At 37.6% G+C, this 21620-nt stretch overlaps 1 protein-coding gene across 1 annotated transcript in view; it reads right to left on the bottom strand.

Annotated features, from left to right (window-relative positions):
• F13A1 (coagulation factor XIII A chain) overlaps positions 1 to 21620 on the bottom strand; it is a 168556-nt gene that overhangs the window by 101287 nt on the left and 45649 nt on the right. Inside the window, exons 4-5 of the mRNA XM_021696917.1 lie at positions 19271 to 19522; positions 1117 to 1235 (exon numbers count right to left, since the gene is read on the bottom strand). Coding sequence (XP_021552592.1) covers positions 1117 to 1235; positions 19271 to 19522 — 371 coding nt within the window. The remainder of the gene's footprint in view (positions 1 to 1116; positions 1236 to 19270; positions 19523 to 21620) is intronic.

Here is a 21620-nt window from a genome sequence, read left to right on the forward strand (position 1 = left end):
TCAGGAAGGGAGGGCTTGTAACCAAGGAGCCAGGTGGGGATCCAAAAACAGGAGAAGAGCACACATATGATTAGCTTGGCAGGACATCAGAAGTGCAGGTGAGTAAGTCTCAGCACTGGGCACACAATTCTCAGGAGTCCGGGTGAAGAAGTGGGTCATGAAGTCAGGCAGACAAGACAAGAACTATTGATGACATTGATCCCAATGGCCAGGCTGGAGCAGGGGTAAGGGATGCAGGGAAAGCTCACATGGAAGTCAAAAGAAGGTATCAGAAACCAAGAAAGTATCATGCGACCTGGTGAAGCCAGGTTCCATGAAATCTACCCTCCCGTATACCCAGAACAATGGTGCACAATTCCAGTCATCTCAGCCAAATTCTCTGAGAAATGACACACTCAACTTTTCTCATGTTGCTAATGAAGGGTCTTGCTGAACCACAGGACATGCCTTCTTATGGGAATATGGTAGAAATATCAGTCACTTCTTCCATTGTTAGAGATATCAAACTGAAATAGCGTGAATTATTGAATATCTTAAATGGAATACCATTTGCTATTTTATACCCAGACAGTGTGTTATAAGATTGTAGTTGATAAAATGTCTCAAGGTAAAAGTCTAGTGGGCCCTCCTTTGATGAAATGGTGACATTCTTTTCTAATTCTAATTTCTAATTTTCTAGTATCTTATACTAACAAAAAAGGTGATTTATTTGAGTTGACCACACGCCTTGTAGTATCCTTTGCAGTATTATCAAAACACTTTTCCTTATAAGAAAGGGAAAACTTCAGTCCATTCCATGTTGAAGAACAATGTCTGAGCTAATGAGATTTCACTGTACTGGATGCCAAGCATTTCTCACTAGAATGCCACGTTATCCATAGAATCTCTGATCTCCGTAACCTTGTAATACCTGAAGATATGTGCTTTCAGTGGATAAATTATGTAGTTGCCTTTCTAAGTCTCTACTCCTGGGCTGTCTGTCTTGGAGTCTCAGATTCTGAAAAGCAGGAAATTGTGCATGTCTAATATTGACATATGGCACCTTGTAGTGATACATGTGACAAAAAAATATTAAGGAAAAATGTCCTTGACAATGACAAATATTAAATGGCTCACCTGACCATAACTCCAGCTTCTACTCTTGATGTCATTGAAGTCTCCATAAAAAATAACCCCGATGTCATTCAGGACATACTCTTCTCTTTCTTTATCATCATCCAGGTATACAGCATCCTCTGTGTCAGAATTTAAACATAATGACCATTACCAAACCAGACTGTTTTCATATACTCGAAAGTTTGTTCTGGTCCTAAGCTGCATTTTAATTAACTAAATGAAAAAAAAAATGTCTTTTGTTTCACTAAAGAGAGCTCATTTCCTGATATGTAATTTCAGAAATGGTGAACCTAATCGGTAGCGAAGATCAGCATGTAAAGGATGACATTTGTCAGCAAAATGCTGACAAACTCTGGCCTTTTAAGTTCCAAGTAGCACAATTAAATTGACATGTCTCATTAAACATTTTTAGGATTCTGGGACATCGGTAGTTTCAGAATCAGAATTCTGTGATGCAGATACAAATCTGTAACACAGATCAAAAAATAATTTCCAAGCTATTAACATTAATAGAAAACTAGCCGAACTGAAATGATTTTTAAAACAAGTCTGGGATGTATTAGAAGAATGCAGCATGGTCTGTCCTGCCTGGTGTGTGGCGCATCATGGACAGGAGGAGGCAGGCTGGGGGTCGTCTCCTATCCATGAACAATCCTTGCGGATATGTTGGTAAGTATGTGTCCGACCAGTCTCCCGAATCAGCTTCCTCCACTGTGAGCACTTTTCCTCCCTGTGGCTATAATCTCAGGAAGGTCACGCTCCCCATCTGCCTGCTTAGTAATTAGCCTGATACTTATTCTCAGGCCAGGTATGAAAGCAGCAAAAGGATCACCAACAAAGTCAGGACCACACAGGTATAAATCACACTCAGGTAAATTTGCATGTTTGGAACAGGGACACATTTGATTCTGACTGGGGACATGGTTTATTATGTTTCTCTGGCTCCCTGTTACCTTTGCAGTGTTCTTTCCTCCTCATTCCATGGTAAGACTTTTATCACTCTTTTTTGGAGTAGTGTCAACCTTGGCTGCACATTAGAAGCATCTGGGTAGATTTAAAAACTTCTAATTCCACCTGGACTGAACTCTAGATTGATTAAATAAGAGTTTCTGGGGCCTGGGGCCAAGATCCAGGTATCAAGTGTTTGTTTGTTTTTTCTTTTTAATTTTATTTATTTATATTTATTTATTTATTTAAAGCTCTCCAATGATTCTGATATGCACCACAATTCTCTAGCCCTTTGCTATTCAAAAGAATCATTGAAAGACCAGTGGCATCAGCATTACCTGGGAAGTTAGGGAGAAATGCAGAGTCTCAGGCCCCGGCTCAAGTCCTGTTGAATCACACTCTGCATGTTAACAAATCTGCAGGGGATTTGTGTATACATTAAGGTTTGCAAAGCACAGCTCGGTCCAACCAGTTTAGATCCCCATTCTGGGCTATATTATAGCTGTGATCGAATCATTTGGAGAGTACTTGGTCTTATCTCCTCCCCAGTACTTTGTTATATCTTCCTCTTTCTATTCTCTACCTCTTGCCTACTACTTGCCTGGTTTTTTGCAACTGTAAACACACACACACTCACATTTACACAGACACTAATGTCCAATAAACTGCACCCATTTAAGGTGTGCAATTTCACAATCAAAATAATAAACATATCCATCACTGCAAAAATTTCTTGTGTCCCTTTGTAATTCCTCCCTCTGGATTCTCTCTCTGACCTCCCACTCCTGCCAGGGAACCATTAATCTGCGTTCTGTCACTGTAAATTCATTTGCATTTCTTAGAATTTTATATAAAAAGAATCCTCTAGCATGTACTTTTTTGGGGGGGGGGGCTAGCTTCTTTCACTCAGGCTCGTTATTTGAAATTCACCCTCTTGGTTTGAAATTCACCCTCTTGATTGAAATTCAGTCACTCTCCAAATGATTCGATCACAGCTATAATATAGCCCAGAATGGGGATCTAAACTGGTTGGACCGAGCTGTGCTTTGCAAACCTTAATGTATACATAAATCCCCTGCAGATTTGTTAACATGCAGAGTGTGATTCAATAGGACTTGAGCCGGGGCCTGAGACTCTGCATTTCTCCCTAACTTCCCAGGTAATGCTGATGCCACTGGTCTTTCAATGATTCTTTTGAATAGCAAAGGGCTAGAGAATTGTGGTGCATATCAGAATCATTGGAGAGCTATAAATAAATAAATAAATAAATAAATTAATTAATTAATTAATTAATTAAAAAAATATGTCGTATCAATATCTCATTCATCCCAATGCCATGTCATGTTTCCAGGAAAATCAGAGTTACATGACAAATGTGCAGCAGCCTTCCCTCTCCCCTTGCAGATGTGAGCTCTGATGCTTCACGTTGGCCTTTCAGGGTCTGGAGGCAGAATGCCACAGTTTTACCAGCAGTCTGTGCATAGGCATATGGCCCCAAAACCGAAGTGAGAGCTTCATTTCCAAGTGGAACAAACTAGAGAAGCGAAAACTGAGTTCGAGGTCAATGTTTCTGAGTAGAAGCACAAAAGAATGCTTTTAAAAGAAAATCCCATTAGGGTGTGTGTGAAGGGGCATTGACCATTTGTTATATCTTGCATAGTCCTCCACCAGATATAATCACACATCCTGGAAAGTAAAGCCACTTTTGTTTTCATCCTTTTATAATAGTGGCTTAACTACTGTGACCATTGTGATAATAAACTTCTTAGTCAAGTGGGTTTCAGAGGCCTGTTACTAAGATAGAAATCTCCTATTAAGACCACTGAGGTCTAGAAGTGCCATTTGACAATGTGCTTTTAACACGTTTTCATTATAATATGAGATGTTTATAGCTTTGTCCTATAAGATATTAGAAATTGCATTGTGTTATAGAGCTACTATAATTTAAATGATTGGTATAAAAATAGATTAATGGGTCAAAATAGAGAGCTTAGATATAGATTTACTGTATGCATGTTTTTATGAAATTAATATATGATAAAGGAAATACTATAAACCAAAGATGAGTGTTTATTAAATTCAGTGAGAAAATTGGCTGTTTGTGAAAAGTAAATTCTCTGTACACCAAAATAAATTGAAAATTAATTTAAAACCTGAATTAAAAAACAAAGCATAAGAAATTTAAAATAAAAATAAAAAAATGAGTATTTGGTCTCTAGATGAAAACATTTTATCTAAACAAAAATAATAGAAAAAATAAAAGAGTGTTTTTTAGATTTTTATTATTTATTTATTTATTATTTATTTATGTATTTATTTTAGAGAAAGAGCGAAAGAGTGAGTGTGAGTCGGCGTGGGGGTGGATGGGGCAGAAGGAGAGGGAGAGAGATAGTCTTAAGCAGCCTCCACACCCAGCTCAGAGACTGATGCAGGGCTCAATTCCACAACCTTGAGATCATGACTTGAACTGAATTAAAGAATTGGATGCCCAACCGACTGAGCCACCCAGGTGCCCCTCGGTGTTTTTTTAAAGATAAATGTATAACTTGAATTTTAGATATAATATAATTCAAAAGTGTATAACAAACTAGGGATATATTTGCAACAACAGAAAATCTTAGCAATTTTTCCTTATATATAAAGAATTCCAATAAATTAATGAGAAAATCATAAAGTGCATTTAAAAAGTCAACAAAAGGAAAACCTGTTCACAGAGAGGAAATGCAAACAGAAACTAAATATATAAAAACAATTTTAACTGAGTAGTAACCTAAGAACTGCAAAGGTTTATTAGTAAATTTTTATCCACAAAAATACAATTTCAATCTATTTTTATTCTTTTACAGACAATATTTTTTTTTTTACTTGACTTTAAGGTTTGGCTTTTTCTTTAAAGTTTTGACATTTAAACAGTTCGCATCCAAATATGGGTCTTTTTTTCATTTACCAGGTTTGATACACTCTGATCCTTTACAGTTTGACAATGTGAGTCTTTCTTCAGCTCTGGGAATTTCTCTTTTAACTTTGACTATTTTCTTTTTTTTATTTTTCTATATTTTCTTATAATAAAATGCCTTTTAGGCAGATGTTGAACTTTCCAGATGTCCTCCATGCCTCTTATCATACTTTCCTCTCTGTCTCTCTCCCTCTGTCTCTCTCTCTATGTATGTATTATATAAGAAAATATGTTAAGAAAGAATACCATCAGCATCTCCAGAAGAATTGAGGAATTCCTGGAACAAAAAAATGGTTGAATGAAGTATGGTATGTAATGAACAGCTATATAAAAGCATTGGGAAGATCTCTATATACTGCTATGGAAGGATATCCAGGAGCTCTTGTTAAGCAAAAAAAAAAAAAAGGTGCACAAAAAATGTATGTAGTTTATTACCTTTTATTTAAGAAAGAAGGGAGGTAAATAGGTAGGTAGATACATATTTATGTACATTCACATGTATGCTTATATTTTTAAATGTAGAGATAAACCAAAAATTAACAAAATTATTATCTAAAGTGTAGGAGGGATAATTGGGAGTTAGACTTTCTCTCTTAAGTATCTTTATTGTTTTGTAATTTGACTTTGGGGTTACATAAATGTTGTGTAAAGTCATAAAACAAAACTAAATAGAAATAAAAGACAAAGCTATTTCTAAATAAATGAAGCCAAAATGAAGCAAATGAACATGACTGTGTAAATAGATTAGTGACTTAACCACAGAAAACTATTTCAAGTTACTTTAAAACAGAGTAATTTCACTATATATGCCCAGTAGAATATAACATAAAGAAAAGCTGTAAAATAAACAAAAAAAAATGAAAGAAAAAGTAAACTGTATTAGTTACCATATTGTTACTAATAATATTGATATTGCTATTCTGAAATGAATACAACATAAGCAATCATGTTAATGACATTAGAAACCAAGATATGCAGGATAAGAGAAAAAATGCGTAAGCTAAATCAAAGAAATAAAATTTGAAACCTTGTATTTTAACTTCAAGCCACTTATTACATAATATTCTTTTGCAAATCATTTTAGATTTAGTGCTATTTTTCCTCAATTGTTTTATTAAATTTTTTTTTATCTGGAGGGAAAGGCATTCTTTCATTTTTCTTTTCATAATGACTTGTAGGCATGATATGATACTTAGTACTGTAGCTACCAGAAATTGGTTTGTAACTCCTGCTGCTGCAGACTAAGAGCTGGACTGATTTTGAATAAGAATGAAAGAATTAAAAAATCTGACTTCAAAAAGAAGTTTTTCTTTAAAATTTTTGTAAAATGGGGGCACCTGGGAGGCACAGTCAGTTAAGAATCTGACTCTTGATTTCGCCTCAGGTCATGATCTCAGGATTGTGAGATCGAGCCCCACGTCGGGCTCTGCACTAGGCATGGAGCCTGCTTAAGATTGTCTCTCTTCCTCTCCCCCTGCCCCTCTCCCTCCTCCCCCTCCTCCTCTAAAAATAAATAGATAAATAAATAAATAAATAAATAAATAAATAAATAAATAAATAAAATCTTTGTAAAATGGCTGTAAGACTGACTCATCCTTGGAAAGCATCATAACTGAGTGAGGTTTACATGGTTGCTGGCCCTCCCAGCCCCATACATTTCTGTAAGTTACCTCTGTGCCTTTGATTTCTCTCTGAATCTTATATGCACATTCGTTTTCTTACTCAAGAGAAAGAAAAACGTATTAAAAAAAAGAAAAATGTATTGAATAAATGAATAAACTTAATACATAAAATTATTAAATACTTCTTTAAAAAGTGTAACTTAGTCATTTATAGGATGTCAAGGATAAATTCAAAGAACTTCTTTTTTTTTCCGAAAGTGCTGTCTGGAGCCTATTGTGTAAATGTAGGTGTTGTGTAAAATAATCTTAAAATTGTACTTTGACGTGTTTTTGGTCAGATTGCATCAGGCTTAATTCGTTTTGTTTTGTTTTTCATTTGAAAATGACTTTAGTATCGATTAATTCCATAATTGCCATATTCTGACATTAAGAGCTGCATATCAGTGCAGTAATATACTTTGGGGTATAGGCAGCTTCTTTGCTTCTTCTTTGTCTATCCTTGTCAATTAAGATTTCTTTTCTTGATTCACAAATCCTTTGAGCTTTTAGCCAGAAATTAGTCTTATAAAGCTATTTTTGAGTACAGTTTATATGAAATAAAAATATCTGGCTTTGGTAATAACTTTTCCAAGCTGACCTCATTCTAGCAAGATATTTTTCAGTCCTTTTATTTTATTAGACTATGCACTTTTTCTGAAATATTTTGTAACACTTAACTTTATTGTATTTTTGCCATTTAAAAGGTTGGTGTAGTTGGTCTGTAATTAAGTTGCAAATTTAAAACCACTGTTAGTTTTGTAATTCAAAATATAGTTATTTTTGTCCTAGTACATGTCATTCCACCTGCAGCTATACCTGGAATCCCATTGATCTTCTAGCTACGACTCATTTCTTCATAGTTCACAAATGAAGAATGTGAAATTCAGTGAATGCAGTTACCAGTCCTATTGGAGGATGAATCTCATTTCACCAAAATTAAATTGTATTTACTCTAAAATGATGATACAAGTTGATGATGCACTCTGGAGTTGGAAGACCTCCTCACTTAAGACTCCAAACTGGCTTATTCAGCTAAATTCTAGGTTACTGCTCTTTACTTTGTTCTCCACTAAGGGGTGTGATTTTTTAAATGTTGAAAGATGACCATTCTAACTACCAGCAAATATCTCTGTTTTAGGAAGATATAACATGAAAAAATTTAAAAATATATATGAAGGAAGAGACTGGTTATTTCGTCCTATATTGTTTTGTTTATTCTCTTCTGGCCTACAAATACATTTCTTTTTTTTTTTTTTTAAAGATTTTATTTATTGTCAGAGAGAGAGAAAGAGAAAGAGAGAGCACAAGCAGAGGGAGCGGCAGAGGGAGAAGCAGGCTCCCCGCGGAGCAGGGAGCCCGATGCAGGACTCGATCCCAGGACTCTGGGATCATGACCTGAGCCGAAGGCAGACACTTAACGACTGAGCCACCCAGGTATCCCTACAAATACATTTCTGGAGGTTTGCTTTCACGATGATTTTCATCAACAAATATTATTAAGAGATTTTTTTTTTCCATTTATACTAGTCCTTGTAATACTGTGTTTCAATCAGAGCACACTATGATAATCAGAAATCTAATTTCATTATAATAAAATATCAAAAAAAGGATTTTGGAAAAAATAAATTTAAGTTGACAATATCAGTAATAGCTCATGATGTATTTTCTCTTTAGAAACCACATTTTCAAGTTCTACCCACTGAAAAGAACTAGAAAAAACAACCAATGTAGTAGCAATGAGTCTCTTGAGCCTGGATTATGTTCTCTAAGTACCATTCATTTCCCTTCCCGCTTCCTTACTAAAAGGTACCCAGGTTCCTAAAAGAAATGACTCACTACAAATCTGGGTAAGGAAATGTACAAGACCAGCTTGAAATACTTCTTCCTACCAGAAAATAAAGAGGCTATTAAAGATTTTAGGAGTCATAGGAATCAGAAATAAACTGGAAAGGGTTCCCACTGTCCAAGAATAAGACAATTCAAATATCAAAAAAAAAAAAAAAGTCACTGCAAAGGATTAAAACACAAAAATTTCAATATTCATACATTTATAGTAATTTTAAAAATTCATTGGTTATCTTTGCAGGGTGCTAAAAACCAACTCATTATTCTGATAACTTAGAAATAAGGAAAGAGACACATATCTAGACTTCTTATATGAATATGACCTCAAGGCAACAAAATAATTGAAGCTAATAAATGCAGAAGGAATGGTAGATTAGAATATTGCCATTTTGCATTCCCTAATGAAATAATGAATCTAGGCTGAAATCATTTGTAATAAGGCTAGTGGGGAATCTCATAATGGATATAAGACTGACAAAACTTGATCCTATTGATAAATCTAAACATCACTAAAAGAGTGACAACCAGACATCATGTATCTCCTGATGGGATGGATGTCCTGGGAAGTGTACAGCATGACTTACATAATATTATTGCTGTACCTTCCCATCCCTACCACAAAAAGAAAATGATCCTCTTGAAGATAAATCTGATTGAGTCTCAGATCAAACTAACTGCTTAATAGAAAATACAGGGGCTAGAGAAATGTTACATGACACCAGGCGATAGCATAGATGTAGCAAAATCTTGATAACTATTGAATCTGGGAGATATATAGGTAGGTATTCATTGTACTACTCTTTCTACTTTTGAGTTTGTTTTAAAGTTTTAATAATAAAAATAAACCTTGCCAAAGGGCATAAAAGAACTTGAATAAATAAAAACATTCAAAATGTCTCTAATTGCATGTGAAGATGCAATATTGTAAAAATATAAATTCTACCCAAATTAGTTTCTATAGTCAATGAAAACCCAACCAAAATTCCACTCAGATTTTTTTAGAATTCTGCATGCTAATTTAAGTTTATCTGAAAAGACAATGTGAAAAAAATAGCCCAAAAATAAAATGTTGAAAATGAAGAAAAATGGGGGGACTTTTCCCATGGTAAATTGAACTTTGGTCCCAATTCATCTGTTCTTGTATCCATGCCTACTCATCCTTCTTTCTAAAGGTATAACATCCCCCTGATGACCTTGAGTCTTACTTTGGCTAAAAAGGTGTTAGTCGAAGTGATGCAGGCAGGGGTTTGAAATGTGGTTGCACACTTGAGCGTATGCTCTTGCATTTCTGCTATCACTGTGAGAAAAACATGCCCTAGCAAGCCCACTAGTCACAGGAGGATGAAAGACACATGGAGCAGAGCATCTCTATAGCTGGGTGGTAAGGGGTAGGGCCTCTCTGGCTATTCTCACTCAAAGCAGAGCTGGCCAGTCCATCCCAGTCTACATTAGCCCAGCCACAGACAAGCCCCAGATCCATGAGATAACATGCTTGTTGTTGTAGAGCAGTGACATTTTCTGGTTCTTTCTTAAGTAGTATTACTGTGATTATAGCCAACTAAAACAAAGCTATAATGAAAACTGATTTTGACACAGTAATAGATAAATATATGCATAGAGCTAAGTGTATATTAGATCTTAGTAGATGATAAAGATGGCATTTAAAATCAACAGGTAATGATAATGATATATCTGATCAATAAATGATGTTTTGAAAACTGGCTATTCCTGTGGGAAAAAATTTTTGGCAAGTGACAAATAACCCACTGTTCTAGATACCCACCAGTTTGAACTGTTAGAAAGTGTGTGTGTGTGCGTGTGTGTGTGTGTATTTGTACATAAGTGTGGGGATTGGAGCTATACCTCTCAAATCCATGGGAGCTGGTAGGAGGAGCTAGGTCTAAATAGCTCATAGAGTTAGGAGCACCAAGGACCCACTGACAACTTCTTGATACTAAGTGACCTCTGGCAAATTAAACTCAGGAGGAAAACAGATTCCACGTGGCGTCGTTGGTGAATGTGGCATGATACCTCCATCTGCTTTGCCCACAGCTCTGCCACTAGAGCAGACCTTCAACATGCCTTGTAAGAATTACCTTTCCAGGGTGACTAACAGGAGGCAAGTAATAAAGAAGAATTATCTCATTTATTTTACTATTCCTCTGGTGGGAATAATGGGGTAGTTTAAGAAACAACAACAACAACATTGTGGGCTGAGAATTTTGGGATTCACTTATAGGGCTGATTTCAGCCCCCTTGGAAATTACCACTCACCTCCCCCCACACAATGTAAGAATTTATGACAAACATGTAAAACTGAATGCTAAGCCTATTGATTTTAGTATCTGTATAACTTCTTTGGGAGAAGGAAGGCTATTCATCACCACCTTGGCTGAAAATTTCCTTTTGCTTATTTACATGCTATTTTAAAGTTAAAGCAAGTCCCATTTCCAAAGTCATTAAAGTCAAGCTTCGCAAAGCGAACTCAGGGATCAAAGAAAACTACAGTGCTAAGCATGCTATCATATAAGTTCTCTCCAAAGAGACTGCCTACCAGCTTAAATCAGAATTTGGTTTTGTTTCTGATCCTTGGGAAGAAATAATAGCTTGGTCCCTTCAAAAAGGCAAAATGTGTCACCTCTTTAGAGAAGGGAGACATTTTGAGTGAAGGGATTAGTAATAACTTTTACTTGCCTCCCCTTTCTATAAAAGCTGAGCATCACTGAAGAAAGAGGGAAGATATGTTGGGTGAAATTAATCATTCTTCAAGGGAATGCCTTCGCATGAAGAGCAAATGTGACTCTGGATTGGTGCCATCATGGTACCTTTTCCATCTCAAAGTAGAGCAGAAGGGGTGGTGAACCCCAGCAGGCTGTGTGTGCTGTAGGCATGTTAGGAATCACTTCCCATCTCTGGAGTTGGGAAATGGTAGAGCGCAGAAAAGAATGGCATTTCTAGAGTCTGTGCTTTGTGTTTTTCCTTTGGAAGGGTCCAAAGCCACTGTCTTCCTAAAATGGTTTAATACAGCCAATCTCAAGGCCCGCCTTTGCACCCATTAACTCTGGAATGAAATGAATCCAAGAAACACAGGCAAGGAGTTCCTCAACAATTGGGTCCATTTCGTTCCTTGCAAACATACTGTATTACATTACAGCTCAGACCAGCTTGGGAAGTTTATTTGATTTTTGCTAATTTACTAGTTTTGCTGATTAAGGACTTTTCAGGTACTTAAATATCTTCAGGAGACAGACTATTATTCATAAAGCAATTCTACAAAGAACATGTCAGAGATTCTTTACTTAGTACATATCCTCAAAGGGAGCCCGTGCCCTTGTTCGCATGCTTATTATTTTTTTTTCTTTTTTGCAAAGAAAACTGTTGTTTGATCTTATAGCTATCAACCTGGTTTTATTTGTTTTTATTTATTTATTTTTAACGGCAGGAATTTCTAATGTTGTAGAACATCATAGAAGCTTCCCAGCTGGCATCTACTTCTTGTTTCTCTTATTGCACTAGATAGGATACCAATCTTGTGTAGGTTCTGATTTTAAAAATAAAAGAGCTTATCTTGACTGAATCAGAATATCCAAGTTTTAGCCCCAGCTTGTTTCCTCATTTTCTATATGACCTTGAGAAATTTATCTAACACCACAGAGTCTGTTTTCTCTCTTGAAATGTGAGGCTCATAATTCTCTCTCTGACTCTCAGAGTGATGGTCATCAATTCAATTCAGCACACATTCATTGAACATTAACTAGGTGCCTGGCACCATGCTTGGCTGAATGAGAGAAGAATCCTGCTTTCTGAAGTACACAATGCAGAGATGCTGGCTTTGAGCATTCTTTGAAGAGTATAAACAACTACACACAGAAGGAATCACACACTGCATGAATTGGCCGATGAATGTGATTCTGGACTAGACCCTCTCAACTCTGCTCCTTCCAGAGCATTTCCTGAACAGCTTTGGACCTTGACTCTGGGGTCATCTACATGCCATTGGAAAGAATGTCTACTGTGAGCTCTCTGAGCTCCCTTCTGATTGCAGTGCCATACTGAATAATACTAACTTGGTGTGAAAAGGATGACTGAACCTCGAATGTTTCAGACACTTGCAAGAGTGATATATGCTGTTTTATTAAATAGAAGTTTTAAATAAATAAGGGCTTAAAATTTTCACATAAGCTTTTTAAAGACTTCATAAAAATTCAATTAACCAACTATCTGATTGTTATTTTGTGCAAATACTATTCTAGGGGCTGGAGAGGGTACAAAGATAAGCCACTGACCCATCATCTCTCTCCATCCCCTGGCTAGGCCAGGTGACCCTATTATATATTCTTATTGTGCTGTGAATTATTTTAATACTTTTTACAATTGTAATTCATGTTTATTAGTAATTCATTTGTGAAATCTTTGTGGAAGCTCTAGGAGGGCAAACATTATCTTTTTCACTGCCATATTCCCAGTGCCTAATTCAATGCTGACCCTTAATATTTGTGGATGAATAAGTAATATTGTCGTACTACCCATGAGTACACAGTTGTCATGGGGGGAGATATACCATCAATATTTGTGGATTGATGAATGGCTCTAGTCTGAGGGTATAAATTCTGGCCTGAGCACAAGGGTCTTCAAAAGAGAGGGGTATTGGTCATTGTTACCTGATGCATTACTCCATTCTGTACTGAAGGGTCTAAAAGACCATGTATAATTACAAAGCAAATAGTGTAGAAATTAATGTCATATAAAATACAAGCTGGTTGTATTTATTTACGGTCTATTAAAGGTATCAAGATATGGAAACACTGATTTTTTTACATCAAATTTAATTGATTTCTTTGTTTAAAGGAAAATACAAAAGTCACAGTGAATAAAAAGTTAGAAGTACCAGATGCTAATTTGGTGTCAGATGCTAAGAGAGAGAAATCTACATACACTTGTGCCCACAAATTCACTCCCACACATACCATATATGTTCTTGACTTTTTTTCAAGATGGTAAGGTGTGAGATTACATTTACAACTTATCTGTGATGGTAGGTGTAGCGAGCCTAAAAAGTATTTACTTAGAATAATTAAATCAATGCAGTAAACATTTATTAAACATTAAGAATGTACCAGGCACCGTGCTAGGGGCTGGGATACAAGGCTGAATGAGGTAAGGGGAAACCAGCAATGGGGAATGTGGGGGAAACAAATTAGGAAGAGAAGAAAGACCCCCTGAATATGATTGATGTCCAACCAAACAGAACAATCAAATACGGACCCAGAGTACTAGCACAGGTATGGGACAATCTTTCAGAATACACTATCTGGCACTAATGCTGGACTACCAATCTGGAACACTCTGAATTTAAACAAGGAAATATATTCCATAATCCAGACCTCCTGAGAGGTTAGAAAAATAAGAGGAATTCACAATAAATGCCCAACTCCTTCCTGCTACCTTTGTGGGTACAGTTTTCTTTCCAACACCAGAGAAGCCTGGTGACCCTATGTAATGGATTTGAAGCCTGGTTAGCACTATTAAATTAAAAAACTGACCAATAATTCTCTCTGCTTCCACCCCTGCCCTCACTAGTGTGGTATTGCTATTGATCCCCATTAATGATTTAGTGATTAAGGAGGATAAATTGCCTATGAATGCAAAGCAAGCTGAAGGGCTCCCAGGAACCCAGCTGAACATTTTTCTATCAATAAGTACTGTACATGCCTAAAAATTTTCAACCCAGTGTCCTAAGCCACCTTGGATTTCACTTCCACATCAAGTGTGCAGTATTTTCAGCATCTTGCTCATCTTGCTCTATCTTGTCAACCTCTGATTTCCTCTTTGTTATTTTTTCTACTTGGGCAATGGCTCTCTTTTTACCTGCTATCCAATTGCCAGACCATATCTCTGTGAGTCCCTTGTTATGAATTAGCATAACAGCTGTCAGGATACAGTGTACTGGGCTGTGTGTGGGGTCCATCCCACAGATCCTCTTTTGGATTTTATGCCTTAATTTCTGGGCGGGGAAAACCACACAGTGAATGAAGTGAGGAGGTGATGTCTTTCTCCTATTTCATAAACATTCTCTCGGAGATCTCTGTGAGCATTCCTAAAAAAGATTTCACTATTTATTTTATTTTAGAGAGAGAGAGAGTGAGAGAGAGTGGGGGGGGGGCAGAGGGAGAGGGAAAGAATCTCAAGCAGACTCTGCGCTGAGTTCAGAGCCCGATGCAGGGCTCAATCTCACAACTCTGAGATCATGATCTGAGCCGAAATCAAGAGTCAGACACTGAACTGACTGAGTCACCCAGGTGCCCCTCAGTGAGTATTAATATAAGAATATAAAAGGATCTTATCTTAAAAACTGGCACCAGAATTTTTCTGGAGGGAATGGTCTTGGAAAAGTGTGTAGTTCCCAAAAGTCTCATTGTTGGAGGAACCCAAACAGCAAAATAAAAAAGCTTGCTGAACTGCTCTGCATGAGAGAATAAAGACAGTCTGCTCCTAAGAGAGGATGAAAGAAGAGCATAGGAACAAGGAGGAATGAAAGGGTTTAGAGAAGAGGCAATAAGGTGGGGAGAGACCGGGATTGGGTTTAGGGAGGAGTTGGTGAAATTTTAAGCAAAGTATACTCTCCTATGTTTTGTCATTATTTTTTTGTGATTATTATGTAAACCAGTGGTTCTCTAAGTGTGGTCCCTGACCAGCAGCATCGGCATCTGCTGGGAACTGGTTAGAAATGCAATTCTCAGGCTCTATCAGAGCTACTCAATCTGAGGGTGCTGCCCAGAAACACTTTCACAGGCCCTCCAGGCCATTCCGATGTGCTCCACATTTGAGAAATGGAGTCAGTCTTGCCTCCTCTCACCCTCCACGCCAAATTGCAGCCAACGTCTAGCACATAGATGTTCTGTGTGACCTTTTTTGATGTTTCAGAGGCATAACTGCTGTGAGCACTGGGAGAAATTGGATTCTGAGAGGTGGAGATGACCATGAAGATATCCCCGAGGCATTTGTAGAGAAGTTGGGACACTCATAGGCCAAAGAATTAGGGGGACTGTGGTGGTTTTCCCTAGGTTCTGGGGAGCAGGGAGGACCCACCTGCCACGTTCCTAGAATAAGCCCACTTCCCACCTCCAACTCTCAGTCCTTTTTTATCAAGCCTCCAACACTCCCCTCCTTGCTTCTGGTTCTCAACAGATGACTTTGCTTTTAACCTCACTGGAAAAAAGAGAATCACAAAATGGAAACAACCTTGTCCTCCTTCTACTGAATCTAGAAAAGCTGCACACTTCACCCATCTTCCGTGTTGCTCTTGTCACAGTGGAAGGTGGACAGCCCCACCTATCAAGGGCTCTTCACCTGTTTCCTGAATTCCACCCACTCAAGGATTTCATTCCCTAAGTCAGTTCTTCTCAACCTTGGCTTTAAAAATCACCTGCAGACCTTTTTAAAAACCCCAAAGCCCAAGGGTGCCTGGGTGGCTCAGTCAGTTGAGTCTGACTCTAGATTTCAGCTCAGGTCATGATCTCAGGGTGGTGAGCTCAAGCTCTGTGTCTGGTTCTGCACTAGATGTGGAGCCTGCTTCAGATTCTCTTTCTACCTCTCCATCTGCCCCTCCCCGTCCCCCCGCTCACGCTCTCGCTCTCTCTAAAAAAGAAAACAAAACAGACAAACCCTAAAGCCCAGGCTACACACCAGATCAACCAGAATGTCTGAGACATAAGTAGTTAATACCCTGGGTGATTCTAATGTGCAGCCAAGGCTGTGGATCACTACCCTCTCTCTGGGAAGTAAACTCATCTTTTCCTGATTTGTCTCCATCTCCATAAAATTATGCCTACTCTAGTCTGTCTTTAAAAAATTCTTTGCCCTTCTTATCACCATCTCTGTTTTGCAGAAAGTCTTCTTGCAGAAGATGGCAATAGCTGTTATCTCCACGTTCTTACTTCCCATTATGCTGGAGCCCACGCCCATCTCTCTGGCTTCTGTCTCCATCACTGTGGTAAAGCAATCTTTCCAAGTTCCCCAGTGACTTCCATATTTCCACAGTTTATGGCCACTTTCTTTCCCTATCCTATTTAACTCATCAGCAGCATTCCAAAGAACCAGTTGCTGTCTTCTTGAATCAATCAATTATCCAGCTCTGTGACACCATGTTCTTCTGATTTCCTTTAACTCCTTCTCTGTCTCCTTCTCCTTTGTCTAGACTCTAATTGTTGATGATACTAAATCCGTGTTTGTTCTTTCTTTAAACTTCCCTGCTAGCTCCTGAAGGTGCCCGTATTTACATCCCAAGAGCCATCTCCTTGGAGCTATAGATTCACTGATTCAAGGGGCTACTTGATGTTTTCACTTGGAGATCCTACAGATATCACCAAATTAACATTTCTAAATGTAATTCTTAGTTCCACTCCTAGATCTTCTCCTCCACTTCCCCCAGTCTTCCTAGCTCTGAAAATGGCACCACCACCAACCTAGTTGGTCAGATACCAGCTATCTAGAGTTATTCTTGACTTTTCCCTCTTCTTCACCTCCCATGATCAACCCCTCTGCAATATCTGTTCTAAATCCAAAGTAGATCTCCAATTCATCCCCTCCTCCTCATCTCCACTGCCAGCACCATAGTCCTGTCCATCTTCTTTGTCTTGGGCCACAGCTTCCAAACTGATCTATCTAGTTTTATTCTCACCTTTGTCCATTCAGTGATACTTAGGGGAGGGCCCTCTGCTCCCTTTCTGTAATGCAGCATCGAGTGCCAGGGCCATGTTTTCTCTACACTAGGCGACTCCTTCTGAACAGGGAAACCTGCAAGCTGCTCAATGGATACAACTGAAGACCAAGGCAGGGATCAGGTAGTAGAAAGACTATCCACCTCCTGAATGATTCTCCTATAAATTCAATGTCAGGCAACATCACTAACCATTTTTACCTCTGGTAAAACTGGAAACACAAGTTGAAATGCATGTAGACATGTACCCCATGATATGTGATATAATCCTTTTTTGGGATTATACCAAATTTGGGGTAAACCATATCATTTTATAAATCCCTTAGCATGCTGGATAGTTACATGAAATTATATGATTTTCTTTTTGTAATGCAAAGAAAGTCAATAAAGAATTCCTAGTTTATTTATTTTATAAATATGAATTTTTTAAATATAATTTTTTACAATAGGCCATGTCCTAAGCACTCCTCTGTTTCATCCCTTTGCTAATTCTTTCTCTATTAGACCTCCAAATGCTGGTGTTCCTTAGGGCTTGATCCTATATCTTCTTTCCTCTCTATATTTTCTACCTAGGTGCAGATGACGCCCAAGTTTACAACCCTGATTTTCGTCTCCAGATTCACAGAGCAGAATACCTACTTGTCATTTCTGCTTAGGTATCCACAGTTATCTCCAACTTAACATTTTTAAAATCATAGTGTGTCTCTACCTCTTCATTCCCTTCAGTCTTTCCCACCTCTGTAAATAGCACCACATCGCCTCAGTCACAGAATGCTTTATATCTGGTTGACAAGATTATTGTACACAGGAGTGCACCTTTGAATAGCACATGGCCCCATTAATATCTCCTATTACCATCAAACTTGGACATCTGTCTCAGAGATAGGATTATCAGGTACAAGATGATGGGGTGGTGAGTGGGGAGTATAGGATTAGCTCAGTGCCATCTGCCAACACCACTGGAACTGATAATTCAAAGAAAAGGTCAGTAGGATCCAGGTCTATGTTCTATATGAGTAGACAACGTTGTTGTTCACTTATTATCAACATGTAAGTGCAGCTCAGTCCTGATTCAGATGCAACTCTCACGAGGAATGGACATTCAAAATCAGCAAAAAAATATAGACTCATTTTGGAAGAGAGTGGAGAGCAATACACAGGAAGTAAGATGATGTGAGACATCTTCTGTCCTATGTCAGCTTTTATAAGTTTCATTACCTTATTTTTTAAGATCTAAAAGTGCACCCTCTTCCATTAATGCTGTTGCAATGTTTGCTTCTACCTCTGGAACTGAAAATCAGCTCCATACCAAGTATGGAAGCAGTGGGCTGATAAAGAAGGGCAGAGATGGGGATGAGGGGAAAATACTATGTGTGACTAAGTTTTTAAATTGAATTGAGAGAAATCCTAGGACTTGACCTATTTTATTTGAATATAAATAGATTAAGCTTCTGTAACAGACAGAAAGGAAGACTCAGAATAGCAGTAGAGATTAAGTTTTATTATGTTAAACTAAAGTTACATGTTTGTACATCCAGAGTTATGGCTTATGAAATTTGCACCCACTCGGCATATACACAAATTTATGGGATTCTTTCAACATCCAGGCTTTCTGTTCTTGAATTAGGGAGGATAGGATCAACTTTACCCTATTTTTCTGAAACCAGATTATAGAACCTAAAAGTCTTGAAAGTCCATTTTGTTTACAGAGTAATAACATACACAGAAGTGACACCATTAGCACCTAGCTCCACAATTAACTAATTGTGCAACTTCAGGCATTCGTCCATTATTTCCTGGAATGAATTGTATAGCAGCATTAACTTAATATCCACAGGCTTTGTCCTCATATACATTAAGGACAAATTTCATATTTTTTTTTCTGTCTTTTAACCATGGGAAACAGTGTATATAGGAAAGGGACATATCTTCTAGAGTAATTCTGCTATCCCTCCAAAAAGAGATGCATTAGAAAAATATGAACTATTTTTTTTTTTTTTAATGAGAAAAATGTTTGCTTCTTACCTTCACACCAAGGATTGAAGAGAATGTACGTGTCCGTTTCTGGGTTTCGGCTGGTGCGGAGTATGCCATAAGGGGTCCAGACAGCAACATACATACGGAATTTCCCCACAATGCACTCCGGAGAAGACTGGATGGATAGCCGGACAGACCTGTCCTCTCTCATGACAACTTTAGCCCCCCACTTGCCTCTCTGCAGCTCTGGGACAACAGGAACTGGAATGTAGGTTCCCTTGTTCTCCTGAGGGTAGCGACCTTTGAGAAGAAAGAAGTGTTGAGTTGATTTCACAAACCATTTTTGTTCTCACTCTGTCATCTTGTAGCTGAAGGTTAAAATAATTAATTAGACCTGAAATCGTTAAGACTTGGGTTTGAATTTCATTTCTGCTACCGTGTTGCTACGTGACATTAGTTGATTTTTTTCTTTGAAGCTCAGATTTGTCATGTCTAGATTAAAAAAGAAAGAATAACAATACTTACAGGAATGTTCATTGGTTAGTTAATGAATTCAAATAAGATGTAGAAATCATAATCTGGGATGCAAAAACAAAATGGAGCTTATAGGGTACTGTGAAGTTATCATTCCCTGAAATTCTGCTCTCTAAAAGTTAGAATTGCTCTTTTAGGGGATAGGCAAATGTGTTTTTGTTTATTCTGAATACGACTTGTTATATTACCTATATTAGGATTGTATTTATAGGTTGTACATGTGACCATTTTCATATTCAACTGAAACACGTGTTTATTGCCAGTCTCATCAGGGATTTAGGCTTATAACTTGGGTAAGAATTCAGGCTCCAGAGGCAAGTTCTCTAGATTTGAATCTTGGCTCTGCTCCTCCCTTACTCTGGCAACTTCTGGCAAATTACTTGACCTTTACAAATCCCTATTTCTTTCTCTTTTTCTTCATCAGTAAATGAGGATAATAATATTACTTGAGGAGGAAATAAAATAACACATGTAAAATGCTTTGCCTATAATTTTTCATGCATAGCAAATTTTAGCTATGATTTCAATAGAAGATTAAGCAACAGGGAATTTTACCATATTTCCAGGCTTAGAACACTTTATGTATAAGCTATCTCAGGATACATTTTATTTGTCTTTATTGCAGTCATTTTAGACCAAATTCTTTTTTTAAAAAAATTTTTATTGTTATGTTAATCCCCATACATTACATCATTAGTTTTTGATGTAGTGTTCCATGATTCATTGTTTGCATATAACACCCAGTGCTCCATGCAGAATGTGCCCTCTTTAATACCCATCACCAGGCTAACCCATCCTCCCACCCCCCTCCCCTCTAGAACCTTCAGTTTGTTTTTCAGAGACCATCGTCTCTCATGGTTAGTCTCCCCCTCCGATTTCCCCTCCTTCATTCTTCCCCTCCTGCTATCTTCTTTTTTTTTCTTAACATATATTGCATTATTTGTTTCAGAGGTACAGATCTGAGATTCAACAGTCTTGCACAATTCACAGAGCTCACCATAGCACATACCCTCTCCAATGTCTATCACCCAGCGACCCCACCCCTCCCACCCCGCCCCCCCACTCCAGCAACCCTCAGTTTGTTTCCTGAGATTAAGAATTCCTCATATCAGTGAGTAGACCAAATTCTTAATTCATGGTGTTAACCTCAAAACTAAATTTTACCAATGGGTTCCTGAAAAATAGTCTTCACAGTATCTCTCTCTTTTTCTCTCTCTCTCTCTACATCTCTCTCTCTATATATATATATGTGTGTGTATATATATATATATAAATCTATCTATATATAAAAATCTTAAGTCTCTCTCTCTCTATATATATATATGTATATCTACATATCTCTCTCTCCATATATATATGGAGAGAGATATATGTATCTCAAGTCAATTTCACAGCATTCTTTTTTTTTTTTAAGATTTGTTTATTTATTAGAGAGCGAGTGAGCATGGGAGCAGGGGCGGGAGGGGCAGAGGGAGAGGGAAATAGAGAATCCCAAGCAGACTCCCCGCTGAGCAGGGAGCCTGACGTGGGGCTTAATCCCAGGACCCTGAGATCATGACCTGAGCTGAAATCAAGATTTGGACTCGCAACTGACTAAGCCACCCAGATGCCCCTCAACTTCACAGCATCCTTGACTTTTCAGCTTACAGTTTACCGTTTCGTGTACAAGATAATCAAATGTATAGATATTTTAAAATGGAGCAGATCTTTCATTTACAAATTTTTCCAAAATGTGTTACATATTTAATTCTAATTGACTTGAAGAAAAATACAAATCAGGCTAATAAGTCTGCAAATCATTTTAACTGCAAGCAGAAGAAACTTTAAGGGAAAAACTTATTTACTTTGTTTTATAGAAAACACG

The sequence above is a fragment of the Neomonachus schauinslandi genome, chromosome 8 (genome assembly GCF_002201575.2).
Source record: "Neomonachus schauinslandi chromosome 8, ASM220157v2, whole genome shotgun sequence".
Classification (NCBI taxonomy): domain Eukaryota; kingdom Metazoa; phylum Chordata; class Mammalia; order Carnivora; family Phocidae; genus Neomonachus; species Neomonachus schauinslandi.